This window comes from Alternaria conjuncta, assembly GCF_024043145.1.
Source record: "Alternaria conjuncta strain BMP 0040 chromosome Unknown scaffold_1, whole genome shotgun sequence".
NCBI classification, from domain to species: Eukaryota; Fungi; Ascomycota; class Dothideomycetes; order Pleosporales; family Pleosporaceae; genus Alternaria; species Alternaria conjuncta.
Window position 1 is genome coordinate 165,703 of NW_026250090.1, and position 27,272 is coordinate 192,974.

Below are 27,272 nucleotides of genomic sequence, written 5' to 3' on the forward strand. Positions count from 1 at the left end.
CAGCAAGATCGAATATCTTGATATGGGGTATCGGGCGGTGTGGAAACGAGCAGTCATGGAATGTAAGACGGAAGAAGCAAGACAGGCGTTGTGGAAGGGAAACGAGAGAAGGAGAGTTGCAGCTGAAAACAACGTTGCGAGGTTAGCATTTGGTGAGGTGGAAGCACTGGAGGAGTTATGGGTGGGTGAAAAGAGGGTTGCGAGACGACATGGTGGGAACGGGGTGTGTTGGATATGGGAGCGTAAACCGGATGACACGGTAGATGCCGCGCTGATAGGGATGAAGTGGGCGGAATATCGTAAAGAAAGGGAGGCCGTAGTTGTGTCAAGGGAGATCGGGACGTAACGGAGGAGTTGAGAAGTTGGGTGACTGCAGGTAAATTTGCATCTATAGCAATTCGTTCAATCAAGAACAGATAATGAAACCCATGAAGATAGCGTCTAATGAATAACGTACATCATACCGAAGGGGGAGCACAGGTTGCCCAATGAATGCTAACTAGAGCCCACATACCCAAGAATAAGCCATGCTGTGAGTCCTCAGATGGGCCTCTGACGCCAAAGTTGATGCAACAGAACACAAAACCAACCATCGTACAGGACATCACACGCAAACCACACGTGAACCCTTACATGCAAATTACACCAGGTGAGCGGCCCATTCTACCTTGCATAACCGTTACTGCTACTCGATGGCATTGGTGACGCGGAAGCTGGTTTCCAGATCCTGATTCGTTTATCATCGCCAGCAGAAGCGAATGTAGTAGGATCCTTGGGGTGCCACGCTACGCTATTGGCGCAGCCGTTGGAGTGTGCGTCGAGAGCTTCGATAAGGAGGCCATTGGAGCGCCATATGTATATTCGTGAATCTGAAAGCGTGTGTTAGCAAATGATCCTGCATGAAAAGACGAGACAAACATACCCTCGCTGCCGCTGACTACAAAGTTCTCATCGGCGCCGCCAAACGCTGATCGTATCATGAACTGCTTTTGAGCATGTGCCTCGAAGCGTTGTATTACATCCCCAGTGTCGATTTCCATGAGCTTGATCTGATCCGGGCTTATGCTAACGAGCATATGCCGTGAATCCTGGCTGATCGTAACACTCGTCAACTTTGTACCATCAAGCTGAAACTCGGCAATCCTCTCATAAGTGGCATAATCAAACACGACAATCGCGCTCTCTGTAATGACGACTAATCGCTGGCCGTCGGATGACAATGCGAGGCCGTTTACACGGAGCTTCCCATCATCGGCGAAGTTGTGCTTGAGGTTCCCGTCGAGGTCCCAAACACTACAGCCCATGTTGTCGTCCTGTGATCCAAGAATAATCCGTGTACCGGACGGATCCCAAGCCGCCGTGGTACATGGGTAGGTGAAGTCGTTGATACATTGTATGCATACACCGGTCTGCTAGTTTTAGTCGGAGCTATCAGAGCAATCTTGCCGCCTTACCTTGACATCCCATATCCTCGCCGAGTTCTCTGGTTGCGAGCAACATGTTATTATCTTTGTGTCATCAGGGCTCCAAGCAAGATGAGCGACGCCAGATTTCCTGTGTTCTGCGAGTCGATGTAACACCTTGTATGTGTTGGTTTCGTAGATGATGATTGTCTGGTCCTCGCCTGCAGATGCAAGTTTTGTGCCGTCGTTTGAGTACTGCAAGTACCAAACCTCACCCGTGTGGTGTTTCAAATCAAGAACAGCCTTTGTTGGGAAGTCATCCCTTTCGCAGTTGTGGTCGAGATAGAGTGACGGTGACGCGGCGGTGTTGTGGTATAGGCAATTTGCGATCCAGCTATCTTTTACTTCATCTAGCAGTACTGCTAACCTGTGTTCCGGGATCATAATGCTCGGCGAAATTGATTCTACAGGATGTCAGTATGAATCGCCATAGTCTGGGACTTGGTGCTTACTGGAAAGATCAGAAAGCAGATGCATCCGTGAGTCACCGCGAGCGCCGTCCCATTGAGCTTGATTTCTGAGGTCTTCCGCAGATTGGCACATCATAAGCCTACGAAGCGTTAGCTGGATAACGTCTGATGGCAGGATGATACTTACGCCGAAAGAGCGTGTAACCTTCCCACATCTCGATGAAGCGGCGTCAACTCTTGCCGAAGCACCGCAAGTGCCTTGCTCAGATCTCTCCGTTCAAGCAACTCGAGGTACTTTTGCTGCTTCAGACAGAATAGCATCACCTCGCGGTTTGCGCCCTCGGCTAGAGTCAAGCCTGTAGAACGCTGCGAGCTGGGCTGAGATGTCGACTTTCCCCAGGGCCTTCCGTAGGGAGCGTCTAGACCAACACCACCACCGGTGTGGTGTGTATTTGACCCAAACAGCAGCTCTTCGGCTTCCTCCCAATCACCGTTCAGTACCGAAGTTCGGAATGCCGCAACTGTGGGCCCTTCGAGCTGGAAGCCGCTCTCCTTGCATAGTGCGCCCGCAGCACTGTGGTAGCCCAAGTCGGTCAGACTCTGTATCAGTATCCGCGTCACTTCTTCCCTGTCATGGCCAAAGAAAGTTGCAGGCACTGATCCCCCGTTCGCTACCGGACCTCCATTCGTATAGGAGCCATTGCTCTCGTTCCTCCCGTGTGTGCTTCCATTCGCGCCCTTGGCCAGGGGCGACCTGTGCCCCGACGACTGTGACGATCCGTTTGCGAAGTTGCGCGAGGGCGATTGTGAGGATTTGGAGGTGTCGTTATCAAGGCGCATCTTCCCTTCCTGTCTGCGCCTGCGCTTCGAGATGTGGCGGGATAAGCTGCCCCGGGTGCCGCTGGTGAGGGGCTCGTCTTCGGCGTCGTCGCTCGCAGAGAAGCTGTGCCTGCGCTTTCCGGCTGGAGTCTGGTCGGATGACAGGATAGCGGCAGCGGGTGCGTGGTTGGAGGCTCGGGCGGCGGGTGCGGGCTGGTTGGAGGGGGCAGAGATGACTGGGGAAGAAGAAGCGGGGGACGTCGGGGTGGATGGGTGGTCGGAGGCGGCTGGGGAGGGAGGGTTTGGGGCGATTTCGTCTGCCAGGACGAACGCTGGGTCTGGTTACCCGCAGATGACGCGGGTATGGGTTGGTGGCAGCGCCGTGCCTGGAGGGGTGTTGGCTTGGGGATTAGGAAGAGAGCATAGGCAGCGTCGAGGCGAGGCGCTGTGCTGGAGTGCGCGTGGAGTCGGCGTAGTAGACGGTGGAGAGGTGGGCAAGCTTGCGGAGGTGCGCTCGGAGGTTTGGAGCAGCTGGCGATGTCACGAGCCGAGCAATGACGATGCTGTCGTCGGGGCTGGGCACCTTTGATGCTATCACAAACGCTCGAGCTGCGCCAAACAGGGGAAGTCCGATAGTCGTCGTGTGCACGCCGTGGGAGCTTCTAGTGGTCGTCTTGATGGTTGTTGGCAGTTTGAGGTCCGTAGCTGGGGACCTAGGTGCAACCGGATGCGTTAAGCTCATGTGCCAAGTGGCAGCCACGATGTGCGAGAGATGGCCCAAAGCAGCGCAAGTATTACACCACAGGAAGCATTCAAGGTAGAAACGTCCACTCTCTGAGTCATCCAGTCAGTTTAAACGGCATCGTCACAACATGTTGCGTGGAATGGTCCCAGGCAGGCATGCGCACCAAGATGCTCGGGTGGATCCGCATTGTCACAAGGGACCTAATCGCGCGATAAGGGAGGGAGCTAACGCCCGCACCATGGCCGGCACGACTCACAAGGACGCCTAAGAGCTCGTCCTTGCTGCTTTGGCGTCGACTGTGGCCGTAGACGCGTCATGCCTCACTCCAGGCTGCCTTCCGGCCATTACAGACAAGGGCAACACGTCATGTGGAACAGGGTACGCGCTGTCATGCGGATCCATCAACCACCATCACCCATCAACCAACATCACACATTCTTCAAACAACCACAGATTGTTCAAAGATGACAAGATTTACATGATCATAATTTTGATTCCAACTTCACAGTAGCACTGTTACTACCCCATTCCTTCTCCTACACCCTCATCGTCGCGTTCCCGCCCGCTTCATGCTCCTTGAACCAGTTGAGGAACTGGAACAAACTCGCCTTGGGTGTCCTCTCAAGACTCGTGTAGTTCACGTACTGCACTCCGAACCGGACCGATGTACCAAGCGCCCACTCGAAGTTGTCTAGAATGGACCACCCCCATGCTCCAGTCACATTGACGCCGTCCACATGAATCGCCAGCAAAATGTTGTCTAGATATTGCTGGAAGTAGTCCGCTCTCTTCAAACTAAATGTAGGTGTACGAAGTCAGCGTAGGTCTCACATGCAGTTCGCACAGAAACACTTACTCCCAAAGCGCAGAATTCAGGTTTTCCTGAAGAGGTAAAGGTATGAAGTCAGTATATGTCTCACATGCACTTCGTACAGTCAGAACTTACCCATTGCCCTTCGAAAGGCTCTGCAAACCCGAATTCGCTCACAACAATGTCCGGGATCGATGGGAAGAGGACCTGAGTAATGTGCTTGAGGTAGCGGCGCACGCCGGCAGGTGCAGAGTAGAACCACGACATGGCTGGGTCGGCGGCAGGACCGATAGGGAAGCCATTGGGGGCTACACTTGCTGAACCAGCACAGTCAGGGAAGGACGGGTGTGACCGGTTGCTTGTGCATGACTCCAGCCCGCCATCAACCTCAAAAGCTAAGAAGCTGGAGTAGGGATCGATGGCGTAGAAGTCGCACGATCCTTTGATCATGTTCTTTTCCTCTTGTGTGAACTCGGGCAAGAGGTCACCAAGTGTGTCTTTGAGCGATTGCGGGTAGTCACCGTCAGTCCATGGCCCACCGAACCAGCCAATGCTAAAGTCAAAGTTCCGCTGGCGTGCAACTTCGTCTTCTGGTTTTGTGCTGTTGGCCTCGTAGTAGTTACCGCTGTTCTTGAAGGTCATGCGGCCGCGTCCTTTGAATTCTTCATGGTACCATTTGGACACCTTTGCGTGCGCTAGCAGTGTATGGTGGCCACAAAGGAAGCGGGCTTCATTGCCGCCTGTAACGCCTGAGCCGTGGTAAACGAAGTCAGTGTATGTCTCACATGCAGTTCGTATGAAGAGACTTACCATTTGGCGCTGGGTAGTATTCACCTGCCGGATACCCGGCGTATTGCCAATTGCAGTATTGGGGCTCATTGATCGTGAACCACTCGTCGACGTAGGCATCATACCGTGTGATGACGAACTTAGCATAGTTGAAGAAGTCATCCACGACGCGGCGGTCAGTCCAGGCGCCGTACTCATTGAATATGGCGAGTGGAGTATCCCAGTGGAAAAGCGTTACCGCTGGATGGATGCCATTCTCGTGCATGGTTCTGATCACGTCGTCGTAGTGCGCAATGGCCTCCTCATTAACCGGGCCATGTCCAAAGGGGAAAAAGCGCGGCCATGAAAAGCTAGGGCTGAAGGCTTTGACTCCTAGACTTGCTAGTCTAGCGAAATCCTGCTTATACAGATAGTAATGTTGATCAACGATATCGCCAGTGGTATTATCGGCTACATAGTTGGGAACTGCGAGATAGAGGTACGAAGTCAGCTTATCATGATGTCTCGCATGCACATCGTGTAGTCAGAACTTACCCCGGTGTGCCAGCAAATCCCAAATACTGGGTCCTCTGCCTTCATCCTTGACCGCACCTTCGATTTGATACGCGGAAGAACTAAAGCCCCATTGAAAGTTCTCGGGGAGCTTCAAGCCCTGTACCTCGGGATATCCGCTTCCTACAAGAGCGTGATAGTATTGAGGATCTGGCTGCGGATATGCGGTTGGCTCTGCTGTTGGTTCAACGGTAGTCGTGATGGGTCCTGTAGCGATAGGCCCCACCATGTCCCAGAGCGAGGCGAGTGCATTGGGTCCGAAATCAGTGCGGGTATAGGCTGTGGGCTGTGCGGAGGCGTTGAAGCTTGAGGTACTGTAGCCTGAAGGCAAGACATAAGAGATAGTAGCTGTCCCGTTGCTCTGGGCAGTGGCAGGAGCGGCGAAGACAAGAAGGCTCAAGACCGACAGTAATTGATCCATCTTGAAGAGTCAAGGTGGAATAGCACGAGATGTTGCGCCACTATGAACGGATCCAGAGACTATTTAAATAAGTACCTATGTACCTCTACTAGATCTATCCGCATCATACCGGGTGGTTTCATTGTGCTCCCCGCTGACGGAAACCTTTGATCGATGGAGATTACCCGGAAATTTTGAGCTCGGCGTGCATGGTACCCCTCAAGAAAGTGCTCAAAATCATCTTTGTGCACCCGATATAGTGGATTACAAAAGGCTACAAAGGCAATCGTTGGTCAATCCCAAGGAGCTAATGTAAGCTCCAAGCTTCGTTGCGGTATCGAATGCTCGAGCGTGAGGATTTGCACCAAGACTGCAAACGTCATCAACGGACAGGCCAGCGGAACTGGCGGAGTGAATTTCCGTGCCGAATGAGGAATAGATCGAAGCTGCTGCTGATTGATTGGTGGAGGCAAAGCTTCTCGAAGCCATGCACGGAGCTATTGCGGGGAAGCAACAACCATCTTGACTGATTGTTGAGCTTCCAAAAGACGTCGTACGAAGCTGTGTACCCAGATGGTAAGGTGAGCGGCAGAACAGAAGGCATGAACGGTCCGCCGACCGGAGCTTGGTAAGATCGGTAGAAGGAAACACGGGACGAAAGGACGCAATTTGACAATGGAGCGGTGCTGCGGGTGGAGGACACAAAGATTCTGGATACCACAGAAGGGCATTGTGTCGTTTTGCCCAGGCGCACCTTTAGTATGCAATTGTCGGGCTTGACCGAGGAGGTTTATTCAGTTCATCGCTACGTAAAAGAGACCTAGCAGAACGTCACTAGGTTCTCCGGGTATATGGTCTTCGCCGTATTATATGACGAAGGTGGGAAGTCGTCCCGAGGAGCTCATGGTGACTCGTTTTATTTAAGCCTTGCGCTGCTTCTTCGAGGGCGGCTCTTGCTCTGACTTGCGACCCTTGCCCACCAATGCACGAATGTCGACTGGTTCTTGTTCGTCGTCGTCGTCATCATCGTCACTAGCATCCATGACATCCAAATCGGACAGTTCCTCGTCGTCTTCGTCTTCGTCGAATGTGCTCTCTGTGATCCGTTAGCGACAGGATGAAGAGTAGTTAAGCGCATGCCACGTACTGTAGTACTTAATAGCGTTGGGCCACATGTCTTCGGCGAGGATGGTAGCAACCTCATCGCCGCCTGGGAAGACCTCGATCTCCTGGTAGTCTTGCGGGTCTTCTTCGTCCTCAGCCTCATCCTCGTCATCGACCTTCTCCCCTCGCCTGATCTTCTCGAACCTCTCCTTCTCCTCCTTGGCAGCCTGTGCTGACTCCTGTGCGCTGACCCAGCGATAGCCGGAGACGAAAGAGAAGAGACCGAAGAAGCTAACAGAGGCGTCTGTAGCTGTTTCGATCTTCTTGGCCAGGTTCTTATATTCCTTAGTCTTGGCCTCCTCTTTCCTCGCAACGCCGTTGGCAGTGTCGGTTGCCAACTTCTTCCTCATCTCGCCCAGCTTGTATGCCGCATCCGTGAGACCACCGGTAAGGTCCTTGTCCTTCTTCCAGTTGATTTTGACAGGCTCCGAAACTAGACCTTGCCAGTCCTTGGTCTTCCTGAACCAGAACTTCTTCTCGAGCACCTTGTCTTCGAAGTATTCGTTGTCGGTGAAGCCGAACTTGAGCGAGAAGCTGCGCGGGGAGCCATTGGGGTCGTTGAGCTCGATCCGCGACACCTCAAAAGTATCGAGACACTCGGCGAAAACCTTGGAGTCGGTGGGCTGGATGAAGTTGTCGATCTCGGGCGGCGCCTGCTCGAAGACGAGCGACCAGAAGTGCGGGATCTTTGTTACGAAGTCGGCGCGCTTCTTGTAGAGAGGGCCCTGCAGAGCTTCGGCTTGGCGGACTGCGATGGGGTTAGCAATGCGACTCCCTTTCTCGAGACGCGACGTGATGGAAATGGAATCGCAACTTACTGATTTCCTCTTCTACGTCTTCGAATTCGTGCTCAAGAGCCGCAAGCTCCTCGAAGCGAGCGACGTCTACTTCATTCATTTGGTGATCCATGGGTTTCGAGCAGCTGCCGCCGGGTGAGCAACAATCAGACACTTCAGACATTAAATCTTGGTGGAATGACGAAAGACTCCAGCCGTGAGCATTGTTTATAAAATTTCCGAACTGCTGCAGGGATGTTTGCGCGACGGGGCCCACTTAAAAAGGCGGAGGTGCTCGGCCCCACGCACCCGTGCACACGTTCATCCCGGCTTCTGCACCCTTTTGGCAGCAGAACGCATCTATCTGTCCTGCTTTGTCGACACGATAGACCGACGCGAAGTTCTATGGCGCGGAAAATCAATCTACATCGTGATTATTTTAACGCGGCAGGCACGTCAGCAGAAGGCCCTTAGGGTGGCTGGGAGTCACAGAAATGACTTGCTTTCATTCACTCCGCCACAGCTTCGCTCGTGGCAGTGCGCTCTGGTACATTCACGATAGGCAACACCCGACACCCCACAGTGCCATATAAGCTCGCTACTGCCTCTGTTCGACGATTGTAGTCATAGCAATCAGGGTCCAACGAGAACAACACGCAATCCGCTTCTACCAGGCCCGACAACGATCTGCGCAATACTCGCTACTTAGGTACCTAGGTAGCCATGGGAGGTCTCGCGTTCGCGAATGTTCCAACAGACTCCGGCAGACCCATCAAGGTCCCTCGCCTGCGACCAGCACTGTACAAGACGCTCTCCGCGCAGTATCAAGGCCTTCTGGAAACACTATTCGTACGCGTTGTCGTCCCGCGTGACGCTCCAGCCAAGACAGACCATGGGGACATCGACTTCTTGGTAGAAGGCATTCGGCCACCCAACACCAAAGAGGGGATATGGGCAGCAATACAGAAGACTCTCGACGCCGATATCCATCTCCCACGCGGCGGGTCCTCTTCCTACGCGGTGCGACATCCCGAAATACCAGATGCACACGTGCAAGTCGACGTCGAACTTTCAGTTGGAGATGAAACCCCGGAAAGCGCTGAGCTCTTCGAATGGACGCGCTTCATGAAAGGCGACGCTGACCTCGTGCAAATCATTGGCGTCTCTCATCGTCCGCTGGGTCTCACCTGCAATGACCAGGGCCTGCATGTACGAGTCGAAGAGATTGAGCCATACAACAAGAAGAAAGCACTGCTATTTCTCACAAGAGATCCAAATCTCGCGATCGCTTTCTACGGCATGGATGTCGCAAAATACTGGTCAGGGTTCAAGGATGAAGACGATCTCTTTGACTGGGCTTCCAGCGGGAGGTTCTTTTCGCACAAAATCTTCCAAGGGCGTGTCGAGAAGCACAACGATCGAGCCCGGCAAGCAAAGCGGCCCATGTACCAGCGTTTTGTAGAGGACTACATGCCAGCGCATCCCGACAGAGGTGATGCAAACACGTGGACTAAGCAGCAAGTACTGGAAGAGGCTCTTGCAGTTTTCAAGAAGCAGGATGAGTACGACACTATGATGAGGGATCATCACCTCAAGACGGCGGAAGAAGAGCTCTGGAAGGAGATCAAAGTCACAGTCCCAATACAGAGCAACTCTCTCGCTCTCGTTCTGAAGGGCTTGAGGCGTTGGGTCGTGTTCCGGGATAACGAGCCGCGCATTTCGTCTGAGCCCAACCTTGGTGAGCCTACAATCTGGTCCAAATTTGTATCGGCGGATAACAAAGACGCTGTGCTCAAGTGGGTGAAAAACAACTGGGAACAAGTCAAGGCTTTAGAGAAGGCGCGTGCGAATGCTGCCAAGGAAGCCGCGAAGGGCGCATCGTGAGGTCTGGGCCAGGCTGATGAAAGTCAAAGTAGTGCAAGGCGCACACATGACAGAGACTTATGCGGTAGTGGTACTGTAGATACTGTTTCCAATCGCGTTCACACGTGGTACTGTACGCATCTAAATTTTGCGGTTTTCGTGACGTAACGCGTGGATCTCTTAAGCCGATGGTTCCCATGCAGCTGCGGGCCTTCTTAACGCGAGCATGATCAGACCTGGCTTTGCGATGCAAATTTTCAGTTTCGTAGGGGTAATAGAATCGAGTTTCGAAGGGGTAATACGGACGGTTTTGTAGGGGTAATCAGAATACCTAAAGGTGGGTCGCATGGTCGAACCTGCTACTTCGGCCCGATGGGAAAGGGCAACTTGATCACGACGATTTGCAACATTTCTCCGATGGTCAGTAGGTATCGCTGCGAGTGAATTGCGCTACGCTACTCGCTATCTTGCCAAGATTGTGTCCCAAGGTGGCTCTTATCTTTTTTGCTTTGTGCGGTACCGGATCGTGACGAACCTTCAAAGGCACTACCTTGTCAGACGGATCTCGATCGACAGAACCCAGCTACCACTCACAGCATTGCTTGTTTCGCACCGAATAGCTTGCTCGCATCCACAAGTCTCCGCCTGACAAAGATAAGCCCTACGACAACTTCGATCCTCTAGCGCGTGGACGAGATGGACGACCAGTATCCCGAGCTGCAACTGCCAGAGTCACGGGTCTTGATCGTCATAACGGGTATATATTCATGGAGTGGACATTATGTGTTCGTCTGTACTAACCTCACTAGGCGGCACGATATGCATGCGCAAATCTCCAGACGGACTGGTACCTGCGCGGGGTTTCCTCAAAGCTGGACTTGCACCCAGACCAGTCTTCAATGATGGATCGTACCCCGAGCCTTTGGAGATTGTTACCGACGATAAGGGCACACGCAAAGCCGTTCAAAGTCTTAGAACTCCAGTCAGCACCTATGATCGCCGCGTGCGATACTGCGTGCTCGAATTTGAAAAGTTGCTCGATAGTAGCTCTATTGACTCCACTGGTTGGGATCAAATTGCCCGGACGGTGCAGCGAAACTACCAACTCTTCGATGGTTTCGTTATCTTGCATGGCACAGACTCTCTGGCGTACACGTCGTCGGCGTTGAGTTTCATGTTCCATAATCTGGGGAAGCCGGTGATATTGACGGGATCTCAAGCGCCAATGATGAACTTGCAAACCGATGCACAGGACAACCTCCTGAACTCTCTGATCATTGCTGGACATTTTATGATACCGGAAGTGTGTCTATTTTTCAACTTCAAGTTGTTCCGAGGAAATCGCGCGACCAAAGTATCTGCAGAAGACTTTGACGCATTTGGTAGCCCCAATCTACCACCGTTGGCTACTGTCTCATCTACCAAGACGAATGTCCTGTGGCATCGCGTTCATAGGTCTGTCGATCTAAGACCTTTTACTATACAAACCAGTCTGGATACAGCACACGTAGCTTGCCTGCGTGTGTTCCCAGGTATTACACCTGCAATGGTAGATGCAGTCCTACGCTTGGAAGGCCTCAAAGGACTGGTACTGGAAACTTTTGGAGCCGGAAATACCCCCGGAGGACCAGACAGCGCAATGACGCGATGTTTAGCGGATGCGGTAAAGAGAGGGATCGTGATTGTGAATGTAACACAATGTCTGAGCGGCAGTGTCAGCGCTCTATACGCCCCAGGAGCGTACCTCGGTCGTGCAGGCGTCGTTTTCGGCCAGGATCTAACCTCAGAGGCAGCGCTCACTAAGCTGGCATACCTCCTTGCGCTACCGGATGCTACCCCCGAAGAGGTTGCGAAGCGCATGTCCGTTTCCTTACGTGGCGAGCTCACTGAGACTACAAGGACACATTTCGAACACCCGTCAAGAAGTGGTGTCCTTACCCCTGAGCTTTCAAGTCTCACAGCGCTCGGCTATGCTGTCCAAAAGGGCGACCTGCAAGCGACAAAAGACATAATTCGAGGAGAGCCTCGCTGGTTGTTGAACGATGCAGATTATCAAATGAACAGCCCTGTAGTAAGTGCCATTCCATCCACTCAGCATCCTTATGACTATCTCTGCCCTCCGAGTCACCTTCCAACAACAGCACGCAATTTGAGACCTTCACTGTTCCTGTATCATGCGAGAGCCGGTATCGGAAGGGTTGCACCATATTTGCTGCACGGCTCGTAACGCATACACCATTATCAAGATAAAGGAACGAGACGCCGCCGGCTCAGAGGGACAGAGCCAAACAGCTCACAGTTGTGCCCCAGTAGTGCGGTGAGACGCAGTCGCTTATCTTCCAGCCCATCACCGCATTGCATTCGCTTCTGGAGCGACTTAATCCGTCTGAGCGAGATTGCGTTCCTTGCTGACGTGCCGGTGTAGCATCTTGCGGCAACAAGCCCCAACGTTGAGATTCTGCGCGACTTTCTGGCCCAAGGCGCCTCTGTGCATCTTCGAAACCGATCAGGAAATACCCCGCTCTTCTTGGCCGCAGCGGCTGGCTTACCAGATCACGTACAGACATTAATCGACGCAGGAGCCCATCTTCACAGCGATGAAGTCAGTGCCGCAAAGCTGCATGCGTCAGAGGGCGACGGCAACGCTGAAGTTTGGAGCCGTGTGATTGGCTGAAATGTGCAGCACGTTGAGCACTGCTGGGAGCACGGTTGATTGTGGCTGCTTGTTGGCTGCAGCCTAGCGAGCAAATTGTCTATATGATGGATGCATGGCGCCTCGAAATGTCGCCATATATGGCACGTTGGTCCCCAGAGTCTGGTGACGCACCGGAATCAGCCCGACGAATGCTGCGGCGTTGACAGAGGTGAATCATTGGAGTTACGCGACAATATCCCGGCTGCTATCATGGAGCGCAACCCACTCGGAATCTTGCCGCTGATAGGAGCACTCGTGGTCGACCGCAGTTGTGCAGTAACGCTGGTATGGCCGGGGTCGACGTGGACATGAAGGTATACACCAAACGATGGTGCTGGATAGACCCGCCATGCGTGTGGGGAAGTTATTCAAGTGCGTGTCCGCATATAGATTGAAGATGTACATCGACCAGGGCGTCCCGCTAAAGGCATGGAGACCTCGGGAGCTTGTTTCAGTTAGTAAAAGAAATCTCTGTGCCAAGAACCGACACCGTGATGTCCCTTACACTCGGGGTAACCCGTTGATAGCACGTTTCCTACAGGTGACGGTAGATGGCTCCGAGTTCAGCAACGTGTACAGCGCAGCGGTTTCTGACGGCTCCATATATCCGTCATTCGCGGTCCCTGAACTTAGTGTATCCCCGCATTGACTCGCAGACACTGCCCCTCATCGATTTCTCTGCGTTACGAGCAGATTCGAATGTGGAGCGCTCGTCTATGAATTAGCCTACCAAGCTCGTTGCAGTCGGATGATAGTGCACGCTGCTCGCTTGTGTATGCATAGTATGGCGTGTCGAAAAACGAAAGGCGATTCTGCGAGATTGTTCCGCCATGGCCCAGTAGAGCAACTCGAACAGTCTCGAGTGATAGAGTGGACCACTACGGGCATATTGCGCTGGCCAACTGTGGTAAGTAGTGGCCGCGGTCAGGTGTTCGCGATGTCAAGCGGAGCCTATTCGCCCTTGCGGGTGGACTATTAGGTAAGGCTTTTCCCAGCAATGCAAATGACGAGCCCAAACTTGGCTGTAATGTCATACAAAAAAACAGCTCGTTTCGAGCTTCTCCTGTTTCTCCGGTCGGCGTCTTTGACCGTAGCTCTGCTCTTTAAACATTGCGTGTGTCTACGTCAAAGGTAAAGGAATCGGACCGCAACCTCAACCTCAGAACACGACGACTAGCTTCGCGCAACCCTGCATAAAGCGACTCACGTGCCTGCCATCGATCGCACTATCAGAGGCTTGACCACCTTTGTGCGTCGCAAGCACGTTATTATCTGCCCGCCGAACCGGCATCGCTGACGCCGCCGAACCGAATCCCTCCCAAGGTTACCACTACCCTTACACCAAGTCCTTATCTCACCCTCACCCGCCATTGAGCTACTGCCTGCTTCCCGGAGCCCCAGGTGACGACTGCCCGGTATCCTCGCGCCTTGGCCCTGTTTGTGTTTTATATACCCACAACCACCCTTCCGAAAGTCGCAACTTCCACAGGACCGCGAAAAAAATTCTCTAAAGCACTTCTTTTCGCCCAAGATCCTCGCTCAAGGATACACGAATGCAAAGGACCGTCGTTACCATCAACAGCAATGGCCGCCAATCGGCGAGCTTCATTCGCGTGGCCGCCGCACTAGGATGGCAAGTACGAGCGCAGATGCGAGACTTGAACGGAATAGTTGCGCGGGAGCTGTCGGAATTGGACAATGTTACTGTCTATATTGGCGCGCTAGAAGACAAGAAATTTCTCGACGATCTGTTCAAGAGCGCGCAATGCGCATTCATAAATACCACGCACTGGGGAGACGAGGTTTCGATTGGTCGATCGCTTGCCGATGCCGCAAAGAAGGCCGGAATCCAACACTACATCTACTCTAGCATGCCCGACCACTCTGTCTTTGGCAACAACTGGAGATCACTACCACTATGGGCACCCAAGTTCACCGTCGAACAGTACATTCGCCAAATCGGCCTGCCAGCAACCTTTGTTTACTGCGGCATCTACCACAACAACTTTACCGGTCTCGACTTCCCGCTATTCCGCATGGAGCACCAGTACGATGGAAGTTTCGTCTGGCAAGCACCATTCCACCCAGATCAGCCTCTGCCCTGGTTGGACTCGGAACATGATATAGGACCAGCTATTTACCAACTATTTAAGGAAGGTCCACGAAAGTGGAATGGCAAGCGGTAAGCGTGTTCTGCATCTGCATATCCCGGTCCACATCATGCGGACAGTCTCCACAGTGGTTCGATCTGGTGGCTTAGCATCACTGGTGGTCGACTGTAAAATTTTCCGCTATTTTCTCGCATGCTGCCATGACGTGGCTGCATCACAAGATACCTGTAGGGCACGTGTAATTTTGGACTATGTACTGACTGACTCAGGATTCCGCTTGCATTTGCGTCAATGACCCCGAGAGAAGTCTGTAAAGCATTCAGTACGGGCCTCCGGAGACCAGTCCGCTACAAGCGGGGCCCCATAATGATCAACGTGCCCACACCCACAGGCTATCGGGAGCACCTTTCCGCGCTGGAGTACACACTGGGCGAGAAGGGCGCACCGTACTTTGGACCCGATCTTGAGCCAGACGTTCCCAAGGTATCCCTTGAACTGTGGGAGGGAAACCGATCCATGGAGGAGTATGCCCAGGAGGTGTTCCCTGTGGAAGAGGCTGCCAACGGTCTCACTTGGATGGAAGAGGTAGAGACGCCTAGGAGAGAGATCGAGATCGACTTTGAACAGATCAATTGCTGACGGCTGGCTTCATCTTCCAGGGCGAGATTTTTCAGCATTCCAACGTTGTCTTGGGTCTAAGCGAGCAGCTCAACCAGGCGCGACTCTAATTCCTTCGGTTCGACATGTCCACTTGGTTCCCTCGGCGTCGGACGGTAGCATCTCAACGGCGTCTGGCCTTACCTTTCCTTTGGAGTATCGGGGTAGAAAAGCGGTAAAATGCATGGTGATGGGATGCCTAGGGCGGCAATCCCGGGCTCTTTCTGCGGGTCCATGTCGTTATCTTGACCACACGTGGTTTCCTCGCTCGACATCGCGCAAGCATGGTGTTTGGGCTGCCTTTTTCAGCGTGTGCATACACTGCGGTATACCAGGGGCGGTGGTGATCTGCATTTTCAAAAGTTAGTCCTTTCTTAATCACTCCACTAGGGAGATGTCCACTTGACTGTTTCACGGAAGCGATGTGGGTGTACGGGCTAGGTTCACACCGATTACAATCGGTGCATTGCGACGGTGTTTGAACTGTAGCCAATATGAAAATGATACACAAATACGAACAGTTGCCAACTTGAGTTGCACGAGGCCATTAGTGAAGCATGTGGTTGTGAAGGGGGGCCAGGCAATTGGGCTATGCGGGACGGACGATTGCTGACATAAGCGACCTCGAATTTCCTGAAGCTGGACTCTATGCGGCGACGACTGCAACTCCGCCCGCCAATGTCAGCCGTCATACCCTGCACGCGGGCTACAGCCCAGCGAGTCGCCTTCCGAGCCGTGCGATGTAGACGATTCGCAAGTACCGAGACTGTCGCTGTCGATGCAGCGCCCACGACGCCCATACTGCCCGCCAGGCGTGAGCAGCGGCTGTCAACACAGGAGCCGGATCTCAGCCAGCGGCTACACAGAGCCTTGTATCCGCGTCTATACGGAGAGGATGGCCAGTTCACAGGCGGGGAACTCGTGAGAATGAAGCGCAGGAAACAGAAGAAGCCCATCGACTCCAAGTGGCAGCCGGTGATGAAGCAGAAGAGCGTAGACCACCAATTGAGTACGGCCACCCCTCGATGCCAGGCCATATTGCTGCATGCTGAACTATGGTGCGATGGCACATGGCGGTCATCTCCTGACGAAGAAAGCGCTGACTCTATCCCACAGGCCATCAATTCGGCGTACCCGTCTTCAGGCCCACAACGCTCAACATCAAGAAAACCTGTCCCAACCCCATCTCAGCCGTAAATGCCTCGCAGATCAGCCTCCTCGACCCCACCGGAGCACGAACCCGCCTTTTCGCAAAGGACAACCCAGAATGCGCGCGAGTCGGCGACATCCTACTTGTGCGCCAACGCACCGGCGATCCCTTCGCTGGCGTATGCATCAACATCCGCCGTCGCGGTACCGACACTGCTATCCTCCTGCGCGGCCAGCTTACCCGTGTCGGCGTGGAGATGTGGTACAAAGTCTACAGCCCACTGGTAGAGGGCATAGAGGTCGTGCAGCGGGCGGCCAAGAGGGCAAGACGCGCCAGGTTGACGTACATGAGGACTGTCAAGCACGACAGGGGAAGCGTGGAGAATGTCGTCAGGATGTACCTCAGGCAGAAGGCTGCCCTGGGTACGTCCGAGGGACAGAAGAAGAAGGGTGCCGGGGCTGCAGCGGCCATGATGGGTGGCAAGAAGAAGGGCAGGGGCAAGAAGAGGTAGACCCACGAGAGCGTCTCACACTGTACATATATGTACAATACTACGAGCAATGTCAAGGACATGATCAGTTGCAGCCTGAGCGTGAAGCAAGATAAGTGAGTTGTGCTACAAACAACGCGATAAGAATGATGATCACAAAAGCCAAGTGTAAGCCCATTAGACACGCTCTCCCTCTGAATGCGACTAACACATCCTATCAGGCTGGCGACCTCTCTGCTCTATTGTGGGACCTGGTCCTCGACTGCTCTACTCTCAACCTAATGCACCGTTCCGTATCCCTGTGGCTGCTGCTGAACGTAACCCTGCTGTGCCGGCACAACCCCATGTCCTGCCTCTACGCCCGCAGGCGCAGGCGCGACAGGCACGCTCTTGTGTCCTCCATTCTGTACTTTCTGACTGTACACACCCGGTGCTGGACGCGCGTTGTAAATGCCCGCGCGTATCTCGTCGCGTCGCTTGATGTACACGTATTCGACGTAAAAGGCGTGGATGTGACCGGGGAAGTCTAATAGTAGGAGATGTCAGCGCATGTCTCATGAGCAGTTTGACAGAAGATACTTACAGCCCAGGATTGTGAGGAGTAGGTTGATAAAGAAGTCGGCGCCGCAGCCCGCTACGAGAAAGACACCGAGGGGTGGGACTGTGAATGGATTAGCTGGGACTTACTCGGAAGAGGAAAGGAGTAAAGCTTACTGAAGATTGTGATGAGGATCAAGAGCAGCGTTTTGATCATGTTTGCGACTGGCTTCTGTTTCGCGCTGTAGTGATGTACTTGGTTGTGCGCTGCGATAGTTGATGTCTGCACAGGTGATGACTGTTTGTCTGCGTTTGATGTCGCACGCCGGACTGTGTGACTTCTCGAGTTGGTAAAGGCACGCGACTAGCTATTCGCGGGGATTCTCAGGTCTTATAAACAACCCAAAGGCCATCACGCCCATGCGTAAACCTTACTGAGCGCTCATGCTTCAACGTCATGATCCTTGTCCCTGTGTGGCTGATTGGCTAGCCACAGTGTGGCGCGGATGTCTCCGGATGGCGCATGGTGACGCTGACGCGTAAGGTTGGCGGTTACCTGGAACGAACGCGCCGCAGGACTTGACTGTCTTTAAGAAGCTTGCACCCATAGCCTATCGCGTCTAGCAATGAGCGCCCTTCTGTGGCGTTGTATGCCGTTTTGTTCTATCTGCGATCGTTGTCGCCCTTCATGATGTACCCAGCCTGGCTGCGATGCGTTGAGCTTCGGCATGTCTTTCCTTTCCTCGGTCCCTCCTGCAACGCTTAAGCATGGCCAAGTATACAATTTTACCTTACATGATGGCCAGGGACACGATATCTTACGCAGTCGACTGAAACGTATTCCTGCACCGCCGATGCCTGCTGCTTTCCTAGACCTTCGTACCTCTAGGCCACCTCTGAAATCAGGCTTCCAATTTCACCGACGAACGTCGACACTGCAAATTGGTATACACATAGACGCGAGCATCTATCGGCGCTTCCTCTATCTCTGGATTCACGTTCACTGGCACTGCTAGTAAACGAGAATGTCTGAATATCTGAATATCCCCGATCGAGCAAAAGCTCTGATACAGAACAAATATGCGACACCATCTTTGGTACAGGTCTTTCCGATATCAGGTCTGCGATAAGATTCCACTTCAGATCTCCTCCGGCTTGGCAAAATAATCGGTGGAAGCGCGACACCACTCATCCAAGTCAGCAAGCGGATATGCGGCCAAAATCAGCCTCACAGGGCTGACATCCGGGTGTTCGGGCAACGACAGCCCAGCCTCAAGGTCACGCGGCTGATCTGAGTGCGCTTGCAGGTTCATGACATGATGTTCCCGCCAATCCTGCAACTGCACCAGCTCGGTTAGGAAGCACGAGATGGAAACCCCAAGCTGTGGCGTTTTGATCGATAGGAATACGATGCTTGGTATCCATAACCAGTATAAGCTGCAAATATGCGACTCAATACCTGGAGGCATACATAGTTGGCTTGTGCCTGGCTAGAACTACTGGATGTAATGGCGCCCATCTTCATTTTCGAGCCACCTTAGCAGCAATCATGACCGGCGTTTCACCTTCCAAACCTACCGTGACTCCTGCCCCTACAACGATCCAAGACTGGTTGCATGCATCTTTCTCGGGTGCAGCCCACACAACTCACGATCGATATCAAATTCGTGCGTGTATCCAATCCAAATTCAACCGCTGTCGAACGGACGGATGGTATGGCTGGCCGATTGGCAAACGTGTTGGAGTCATTATCGGCATAGTCATTGCAGTCGTCGTTATCCTGTCGTTACTGAGATGCTGCTATAGTCCCCAATACTCTCAAGCACGAGAAAGAAAGAGACCAATGCTCCTAAGCGAGTTGCGTAGCCAGCAGGCTGCGGAAGAAGGGGCCGCAACTGAACGGCGTTACGTGGAAGCGCTGTACGGCGAAGCTAGAAGTGCCCAAGGGGGAGACAGCCACAACAGTAGAAGTGGAGATGGCGGAGACCTAGTTGGAGCAAGACAACACCAGGGAGAGCGGAGCAGTGGAGGTCAGGACAATGAAGGAGCACCCTTGGAAGATGTACCTCCAGCATATCACGAAGCTGTGAGAGAGGATAGGCGTGCGCATACAGAGATTGCACCCCACGCGAATAGCGGTTCATTCTCAGGATGGCCACCAATGTACGCCGATGTACTGCAGCCTGCACCTGTTGCAAACCCTCCTTCGCGAGTTCCGTACCCGGCCTTGCCACAGTCTCCAACAAGATAGAAACATTAGTGGCGTCCTGGCGTTGGAGGCTACTTTCTAGCGGACGATATGTTACTTCTCTTCCTGCACTCGACAGCCAGCGTATCAAGTCCCACCGACAAACGTTCCAGATCACTTCTTTTCCTAGCCAAGGCCTGAGGCTCAGCACTATGACCAACTACGGCGATGAGCGACACTCTTACAAACGCAGAGGGGAGGAGAAATTCGACACATCCGGCGGGTACGTCGAACCTGCATCTGGACAAACGCCTTTTGGGGCTTTTTGGCAAATACCTTGGCTTTTGATTGGTGGAAGTAAGGCCAAACGGTCAGGCTGAGGAGATGGTCGAATGTCAGATCGGTGTATGCGTTGTGCAGCGTCAGGGTCAGCCTTACGCCGTAGATCCAATAAATTATGTGAAGAGCAGAGTACCCAAGCTTGCTTTTGCTACTGCCCACAACTACTGTACATGGTCTATCGTGAACGTGTTCCGTGACGAGCGATTACATTGCACTGTGAGTCACTACCATTGTAAGTACAAGAAGATAACTGACTGATGAATCTTACTGCACCAGAAGACAAGAACATCTTAACTGCATGTTCACATACTTCGTGTTTTGTTATTGGGCAGATCAGAATATTTGTTCGCGTCATCGGAGGTCCCTGTGTACAAGTGGCCTGTGTATTACTCAAAAACTCCTCGCCATAAGCAAAAGCCCATCAGCACATTGCATACCGGGTGTTATCCTTTCGAATCTTTTAATATGCCGACCACGCGCCCTCGGCCTACTCAAGCACCTAGCAAGGAATCGATCCGCACAGCTATCATCGTCGGGCTCATCATCAGTCTTCTCGGTGTCATCGTACTTACCTACCTCCTGTACCAGCGCCGCTTACGACGTAATGTGAAAGCCGGTAAACTCATCGGCAAACGCGAAGTAGGGGAATCGGAATGGCAAAATAGAGCGAGACGAATGATCAACGACGAGCAGAAAGGTCTGGAGGTTGGCGTGGTTCGGGAACCGTTGCCAGTTTATACGAGAGATGTTGAGGGGGGCGAGAAGAGGTTGGAGATGGGAATTACGAGGTGAACGTCCTCTGTTACTGCCCTGCGTGGCAAAGGTGGTCTGCTGAAGGTGTGAGGGTGATTGTGCTGAACAGGGCGAAACGAGTGGACACTCACAGCTACCGAAGTGCAGCCAATTGCTGGTGTATCTCGGGTATCCTTCTTATAATACTTTTTGACTCCTTCGATTTCCCTTACTTCTTGACATGCATACACATTTATCCAGTACGGTAGTACTTTTCTCCGTGTTCATTCGCACCGTTTGTTCCGTTAGCGTCTCCATCGACATCTTCCCTTGTCCTCACTGTTCCAGCTCCGGGACCCAGCTCCTCGCCGATGACCATGCCGCTGAAGTTGCCATTTTCGTCCATGTATTCATCCATGTTCTCCGCTGTTATCCAACCCGATGCGCCGGGCGCTGAATCATCCAGTATGTCATCGCCATCGTCGTCGCTGCCATCTGGATCGGGATGCAGATCAGCGCAAGTGTTCAGCGCATTGAACAGCTCCGTGATACATGTCTCTGTGGGTTTCGAAGTGTATGATGGTGGCAGCACGGTGATTTCGAGCATATGGATGTCATCGTCTTCGTTTACGGATTCGGCATCGTTGAGCGAGATATTTACGTATAGCGCCTCGATTGTGGACTTGTACTTCATCGTTGCGTGGAGCGCGAGGGATGGGAACGGGATGGATACGCCGACGGGCGAGGGCGTGCTCTGGAACAGAACGACATTTCTGCAGTCATATATCAGCATGATTCATGGCTAAGCAGCAGCCGGACCTACTCTGAAGACACCCAAATGTCAACGCCCTCGACCAGATCCTCTTCGCCCTCGCGCTTCGAGCTGAATTTGCTGAATGCGGCATCTTGTTTAAGCTGATCGGCAGCTGTCACCAGAGTCATTCCCTCATAATGAGCATGTAGGACGGGTTTTGCGCCAAAGAAGGAAGTCGGGGTCTGGGATTGGTGTTCTGATAGCGGGGTGAAGTCGTCTGCCTTGGGGGCGCTGTCGAGGTGCTGGAGTGACATGGCGGGGTCTCGTGGAATGCGGTATTTTGGAATTACTATGGGACGAGCACAAGATGATGCCGATACGTGGTTGTAGTGCGAGCGCGCTGTTATAGATATTTAGACGTGTATAGGCAGCTAATTGCTGAGGGACCAAAAAGTCGCGGGAGCTAATCGAGCGTCATCGCCCCACCTCGGCCTTGGCAGGTACCAGATGCACGGCGCGTGTGCGACTTTCCTCCCTCTCCGCATGTCCTTGACATTTTCGCGTAGTTGCGCATCGCATAACCATTCACGATAGGGAGGAACCCCTGGAACAGAGCGCAATTGTTCCGCTACCGACATCGCCCCTAATTTCTTGTCCACAATGTCCTGAACACCCATATTTCGATAGCTGCGGCATCAGAATACAACCTCCGCTTCCTCAAACAAGAGCCCCGTCGCGTTCGCGAATGATAGCAGACAGATTGGTACTGCACTTCTCAGCCTGCGGTTGCCCACAGAGCGTAATGTCATTCCCAACAACGCCTATCGCCAAATTGACTGGCCACGGCGGCATCGTTCACGTAGTCGCCTACTCCTCAGGTTCCCAAACCTACATCCTAACCGGCTCGTCCGACCGCACAATCCGTCTTTACAACCCTTCGAAAGCGCCGCCTACCTCTACCGCCCCAACATCGTCCTCGCAACGACCCCCAGGTCTGGTGAACAAATACACAGCGCATGGTTATGAAGTCCTCAGCATCGACGTCAACTCGGCCAACGACAAATTTGTTAGTACGGGTGGAGACAAGACAGTATTTCTGTGGGACGTTCAAACGGCGCAGACGATACGCCGATGGACTGGCCATGCCGGACGTGTGAACCGCGGTGTTTTTGGAGGCGAGAGCGACAGTATCATAGCGACGGGCTCATTCGATGGCACCGTCAGGATTTGGGATACCAAATCCAACGCATACAAGCCCATCATGACGCTTTCCGACGCCAAAGACAGCATCTCTGATGTCGCGGTACACGACGCGGATATTATAGCAGCGAGCGTCGACGGCCGTGTTAGAAGTTATGACATCAGGATGGGTACGTGTCAGGTTGACGTCGTGGGACCGAGCTGTACGAGTTTGGCCGTTAGCAAGGAGGGCACAGAGCTTCTGGTTGGCTCGTTGGATTCGACCGTCAGGCTCATGGATCGCACCAACGGCGAATTGCTCAAAACGTACAAGGACGATTCTTTTGTGAACAGGGACTTGAGGGTTAGGAGCACTCTTGGTTTGAACGACAGCGTCGTCATCAGTGGCAGTGATGACGGTATGGTCCTTGCCTGGGACATGTTGGAGGGGACGTGTCTGCACAAATTCAAGCATTCCGACATGAGGGAGGTCAGAGGTATAGCGGCTGCACCAGCCACCAAGGCGAAGAAGGATGTCGTGTCCGCCGTGGCCTTCTGCAAGACAAGGCGTGAGTGGTGTAGTGGTGGTGGCGATGGCAACGTTGTTGTCTGGGGCATGGGAACCTGAACAGGTGAGATGACTGATTCCGACTTTTGTGATACCCGTATAGAAGCATATCGCAAAAAGTACTCGGACTTCGAGGATAATAAAAGCTCGGAACTTGAACGCGACCTCAGTATCCACAACGCTCGTGGATGAGCATGCTTTAACTTGCCTGCTCGTTCACTCACGTTTCTTTTCGTTCCGTATGAATGTGCGTCCATGTTAACATTCAAGAACGGATACCCTGGCTCTTTGATGTTGGAGGGACGACTCATTCCCGGTGTTCACGTCACTGCATAGCCTACATTTGACACCAAGTCAGGCAGAGCTTGCACTGTCCTAGGTTGGAAAGTGTGGCAATAGATGAACAGGCTGAATTGGACATACGTATATAGCTATGTGGCTCATGGGTAACGTGATGGTACTTGACAATTTGTAAACGAAACGCGAAACAATAAGAACCCATAAGTACTCAGATACCTCCCAAATGAGCCAGCGAACAAGAACATTGCACATAAAAAGACAGATACCGTACTGAAAAATGGCTGTGTAGGTCGTGAAGATTAAACAAGTCCGATAAGGCACGGCCACTGTAAACAGCCTAGCGCATTCTATGTCGGAAAGCTGAGCAAGAGCGTGTTGTATGGCGTAGTGAGAGGTGGTGCAGGACGGATGAGAGTCGAGTGCCGATAAGACTGTAGGACTAGGCTAGCGTAATGCTTGGACTGCCTGCAACTTCGGCACATCAACGACATGACGACGGAGCGTTCATCTCTACTTGTAGTACTTGGAGTTTTCGTAGGTCTGCATATCCTCCCGTGTGGTTGGAGGACAGGTATAGACGGTCACGATCACGCCTCTACGCTCTTGACCTAATTATGGCGTTAGTCAACATCACAAACAGTGTAGTTTGACTTACGGCCATGTGTCATACTATACGTCTGCCACTCTCCGTTTATTAGCATCGTAGGAAGTACCTGTGCCATCTGTTCTGGGGACATAGTGAATGCGATGAGGGCGAGAAAGATGGCAAGCTCTCCCTTGAGACCGGCATACTGTTGATACGGCGTCATTGCCGCGCAGTGCCAGTAAATGTCCGGTAGCAACATTCCTAACCAAGTTTGGTCCCCCCGCCGGCAGGATACTGTCCTATTTGAGGAGGCGTTGCACAGATATGAGGAGAAGTCCGGATAGTGGTCGAACTTAAGAGAGTGCCAATCCACATCGTTCGGTGGGTTCGTTGCATCTCCTCGCAACACCGTAAAACCTAAACCGCCAGTATAGAAGACTGAGTAGGTTTGATAGTATGCTGTGCCTGGAGGGAACTGGAACGAGTACTCTCGGATGTTGTAGCCGTCACAACACCACCATTTTTCCGACACGCCACCATTCACTCGGACATTGGCTCCAGGAACTACCGAGGGTGTCTCGTGGCGTCCAGCGTTGCTGACTGTGATGGCGGCGTTTGGGTTTTCGCGTACTTCCTCGATACGAAAGAAGTAGGATGGCTAGGGTTTGGTCAGACTGCAAGGTCATCAAGCTCGGCAGTGGATACAGCACTGACCATGACGTATCTTGATATTGCGCCTCTGCGCAACGAACCCTTGTGGAATGTTGTAATACTCCTGCTTGTGATTTGGTGCTCTCGCCCTGCTCCAGACCATTACAGCCCCTCACTTGACACGTCTTTATCCTTCTCATCGCCATGCGGCTCTGCGTTTAGTGACTTGAAAGTAACAGCATCCCAGTCAAGAGGTCAGGCGACAAGCTCCTACATGACAGCAGTGCGGGACGGAATGTCTGATTGACGGCCAAGATTTCGGAGCAGCCCTCTGATAAGCTAGAGATGCCCTGAAAGGGGCATGGCGCAAAATCCTGCATCGGCTGCAGCAGACGTATGCGTGGGCTACAGGTAATCAGCCCAGTTTCCCCTACCCCGCTGTGGACATTTTCATTCCCTGGTCGCTGATGTGTGTCGTTGTATAGCTGCGTCGGGTTTGCCGGGGGGACGGTATAGACAAGCAACAGCTGCATGTCTTGTATCGTGTTTCCTGTCCTTCGAAGACTATGCTCTGTGAGAATGGAATATTGCCATGACAGCATCATGATAGCAGTAGTGTTTCGGTAACGGTTGGCCTTCGGCTGCATCTCAGCAAAAAGCATCGGTGCCAACCGGCCGTGGATCGCGCCCAACGTGTCCCATCGCCTGCAGCATAACAGCCGGTCTGAACCGGCGAGCCAACAAGATGGAGTGGCACAGCGCCAACCCAAGAGAGATCAAGGGTGGATCCCTCCTAGCGAAGCGCCTTGCGTGTGCCGTCCGTTGCACGGCACTTGTTGCGAAACAGTGGAAGAGCCATCTGTCGAACAGTCTAGCCGAGAGGCGTGGCCAAGGCCTGGTTTATGTTGATCCCACGACTGCAACATGAAGCATGTGTTGTATTCGCGAAGGTGTTGCGGCCACATGCACTATGATTGCCACCAGAATCGTTGTGTCCTGCTTGTGAGTGAGTGGAACATCGCTTCGTAGATCAAGTATGAGTAGGGCTGAATAATGTTGCATCGTCAACTATGCATGCTTTTTTCCCGTGTGGTCAAACCATTGCCGCGATAAGATGTGCATGTATCTTGGGACAAAGATCCGAGAGGTGCGGCTCTGCGAGAAAGAGGGGTTATAAAGCCGGCGTACGGACATTGTGGACCAACGTTCCTCAGTGGGCGCGTATTGTATTGATCGACCGGCAAGCGTCTCCGACTCTTTGTGCCCGTTCGGCGGCTATTTGGAGCGACATCTAGAAGTTGGTTCAAAACACGTCTCGAGTAAGTAGAACAGAGCGGCTCCCGATGTATGAAGGGCGAGTGTGCCTTAAGTAGAAAGGAACCGGCTGACAGACTAGGCGTGCGGCCCCAAGACGACCGGAGGACCTTTTTTTGCCTGTTCGCCTTCTTTCCTCACTTTCAAGTATGCCTGATGCTCTTCATTGGTGAGCTTTTTAAAGAAACTGCCGCTAATGTGCAATGGATAAGTACCCCTTACCTAGTTGGCGGCAACAATCTGCTGATCGAAGCAGATGGTTCCTGCAACCTGCATGATCGTGGAACTTTCTTCACCGGACGACGACCCTTGTCGTCTCGTGTGTTCGCCCGACAGCAACGCAAACTGGCGGGAATTACGAACAAGCACTCACCGGTTGACATGGCGGCCCAGGCACACGGGATGAACTTGCCACGATAGAAGTCATGCGCACTTTGACGGCTCAACTCCCAATCAACAGACTTACTGCTTGTATGAACCGCACGGAACGGAGCGCTCTCTATCGAATCGAACCCCACTGCCGCGCCCGGCGGCTACTGTCAAATCCGGAAGCCGGTCAGATAAGGCAAACTGACAATATGACCCCGCACCGAAGCCTCGGGCTTCAGAGCGGATACCGCAAAGTAGCAGTCAAGGCGGCGTGGCCGAAAGAGGGGCGTATCACAGCGTGCGCGGCTTTGATGTCCTGGTGGAGAGGCAATTCGATGGGAATCCTGACACTATACAGGCCTCAACAAAGGATATGCGCTCACATCAGGATGTGCTTGTCTCGATATTGGCATAGAGCACATGGACAGGAGCTGTTTGGTGGTAGTCTATGACACATGCGGCACAGGTAAGGTCATGTCTGATCCGAGATGCACTAATGGCCAGACAACGACTGACTTAGTCGGTAGCAGTATCCCGAGTGGCTCGAGCCGCGATGAATTGGTCATCGAGAGCCCAGAAAGCAAGCATCCATTGGCTAGGACCAGAACGCCGCTCCCAGACGCCTTTTGCAGGAGTAAGATCTGGTCTATGGCGGGCCAAACTGACGAGACGGGCCATTGGCGCCGCGATCGCGAACCTATGGAGCGGCCTGCCAAGAGATCACCGGCGGTACGAGATGGACTCGAGGAAGTCGAATGATAGCTCAGCCGAGCCGAGATTGGTCTCCATAATGGCCCCGACCATGAGGTGAGGGTTTGGACACCTTATCCGGTTCTGCGGCATGCGATGGTGGAAAG

At 53.0% G+C, this 27,272-nt stretch overlaps 9 protein-coding genes across 9 annotated transcripts; 5 read left to right on the forward strand and 4 right to left on the reverse strand.

The window, feature by feature from the left end:
- Nucleotides 1-663: 663 nt before the first annotated feature.
- On the reverse strand, nucleotides 664-6,010 carry J4E85_000053 (uncharacterized protein; the record flags this gene model as incomplete). Its single annotated transcript, XM_051464347.1, has 11 exons — nucleotides 664-869; nucleotides 923-1,409; nucleotides 1,455-1,867; nucleotides 1,916-2,013; nucleotides 2,061-2,979; nucleotides 3,024-3,142; nucleotides 3,978-4,232; nucleotides 4,294-4,319; nucleotides 4,384-4,997; nucleotides 5,059-5,502; nucleotides 5,572-6,010. The coding sequence occupies 11 exons, from the start codon at nucleotides 6,008-6,010 to the stop codon at nucleotides 664-666; spliced, it is 4,020 nt and encodes a 1,339-aa protein (XP_051330868.1).
- An 899-nt stretch (nucleotides 6,011-6,909) lies between these two features.
- Nucleotides 6,910-8,050, reverse strand: J4E85_000054 (uncharacterized protein; the record flags this gene model as incomplete). The annotated part of the gene is made up of 3 exons (XM_051464348.1): nucleotides 6,910-7,085; nucleotides 7,137-7,901; nucleotides 7,972-8,050. The coding sequence occupies 3 exons, from the start codon at nucleotides 8,048-8,050 to the stop codon at nucleotides 6,910-6,912; spliced, it is 1,020 nt and encodes a 339-aa protein (XP_051330869.1).
- Nucleotides 8,051-8,652: 602 nt separating this feature from the next.
- On the forward strand, nucleotides 8,653-9,813 carry J4E85_000055 (uncharacterized protein; the record flags this gene model as incomplete). The annotated part of the gene is made up of 1 exon (XM_051464349.1): nucleotides 8,653-9,813. The coding sequence occupies one exon, from the start codon at nucleotides 8,653-8,655 to the stop codon at nucleotides 9,811-9,813; it is 1,161 nt and encodes a 386-aa protein (XP_051330870.1).
- Nucleotides 9,814-10,488: 675 nt separating this feature from the next.
- On the forward strand, nucleotides 10,489-12,466 carry J4E85_000056 (uncharacterized protein; the record flags this gene model as incomplete). Its single annotated transcript, XM_051464350.1, has 3 exons — nucleotides 10,489-10,549; nucleotides 10,602-11,863; nucleotides 12,218-12,466. The coding sequence occupies 3 exons, from the start codon at nucleotides 10,489-10,491 to the stop codon at nucleotides 12,464-12,466; spliced, it is 1,572 nt and encodes a 523-aa protein (XP_051330871.1).
- A 1,574-nt stretch (nucleotides 12,467-14,040) lies between these two features.
- Nucleotides 14,041-15,237, forward strand: J4E85_000057 (uncharacterized protein; the record flags this gene model as incomplete). The annotated part of the gene is made up of 2 exons (XM_051464351.1): nucleotides 14,041-14,669; nucleotides 14,868-15,237. The coding sequence occupies 2 exons, from the start codon at nucleotides 14,041-14,043 to the stop codon at nucleotides 15,235-15,237; spliced, it is 999 nt and encodes a 332-aa protein (XP_051330872.1).
- A 696-nt stretch (nucleotides 15,238-15,933) lies between these two features.
- J4E85_000058 (uncharacterized protein) lies at nucleotides 15,934-16,916 on the forward strand (the record flags this gene model as incomplete). Its single annotated transcript, XM_051464352.1, has 2 exons — nucleotides 15,934-16,264; nucleotides 16,372-16,916. 2 exons carry the CDS (start codon nucleotides 15,934-15,936, stop codon nucleotides 16,914-16,916), a joined length of 876 nt encoding a protein of 291 aa, XP_051330873.1.
- Nucleotides 16,917-17,173: 257 nt separating this feature from the next.
- On the reverse strand, nucleotides 17,174-17,649 carry J4E85_000059 (uncharacterized protein; the record flags this gene model as incomplete). The annotated part of the gene is made up of 3 exons (XM_051464353.1): nucleotides 17,174-17,421; nucleotides 17,479-17,556; nucleotides 17,610-17,649. 3 exons carry the CDS (start codon nucleotides 17,647-17,649, stop codon nucleotides 17,174-17,176), a joined length of 366 nt encoding a protein of 121 aa, XP_051330874.1.
- A 3,298-nt stretch (nucleotides 17,650-20,947) lies between these two features.
- Nucleotides 20,948-21,762, reverse strand: J4E85_000060 (uncharacterized protein; the record flags this gene model as incomplete). Its single annotated transcript, XM_051464354.1, has 2 exons — nucleotides 20,948-21,467; nucleotides 21,518-21,762. 2 exons carry the CDS (start codon nucleotides 21,760-21,762, stop codon nucleotides 20,948-20,950), a joined length of 765 nt encoding a protein of 254 aa, XP_051330875.1.
- Nucleotides 21,763-22,250: 488 nt separating this feature from the next.
- On the forward strand, nucleotides 22,251-23,255 carry J4E85_000061 (uncharacterized protein; the record flags this gene model as incomplete). The annotated part of the gene is made up of 1 exon (XM_051464355.1): nucleotides 22,251-23,255. One exon carries the CDS (start codon nucleotides 22,251-22,253, stop codon nucleotides 23,253-23,255), a length of 1,005 nt encoding a protein of 334 aa, XP_051330876.1.
- Between the last annotated feature and the right edge of the window lie 4,017 nt (nucleotides 23,256-27,272).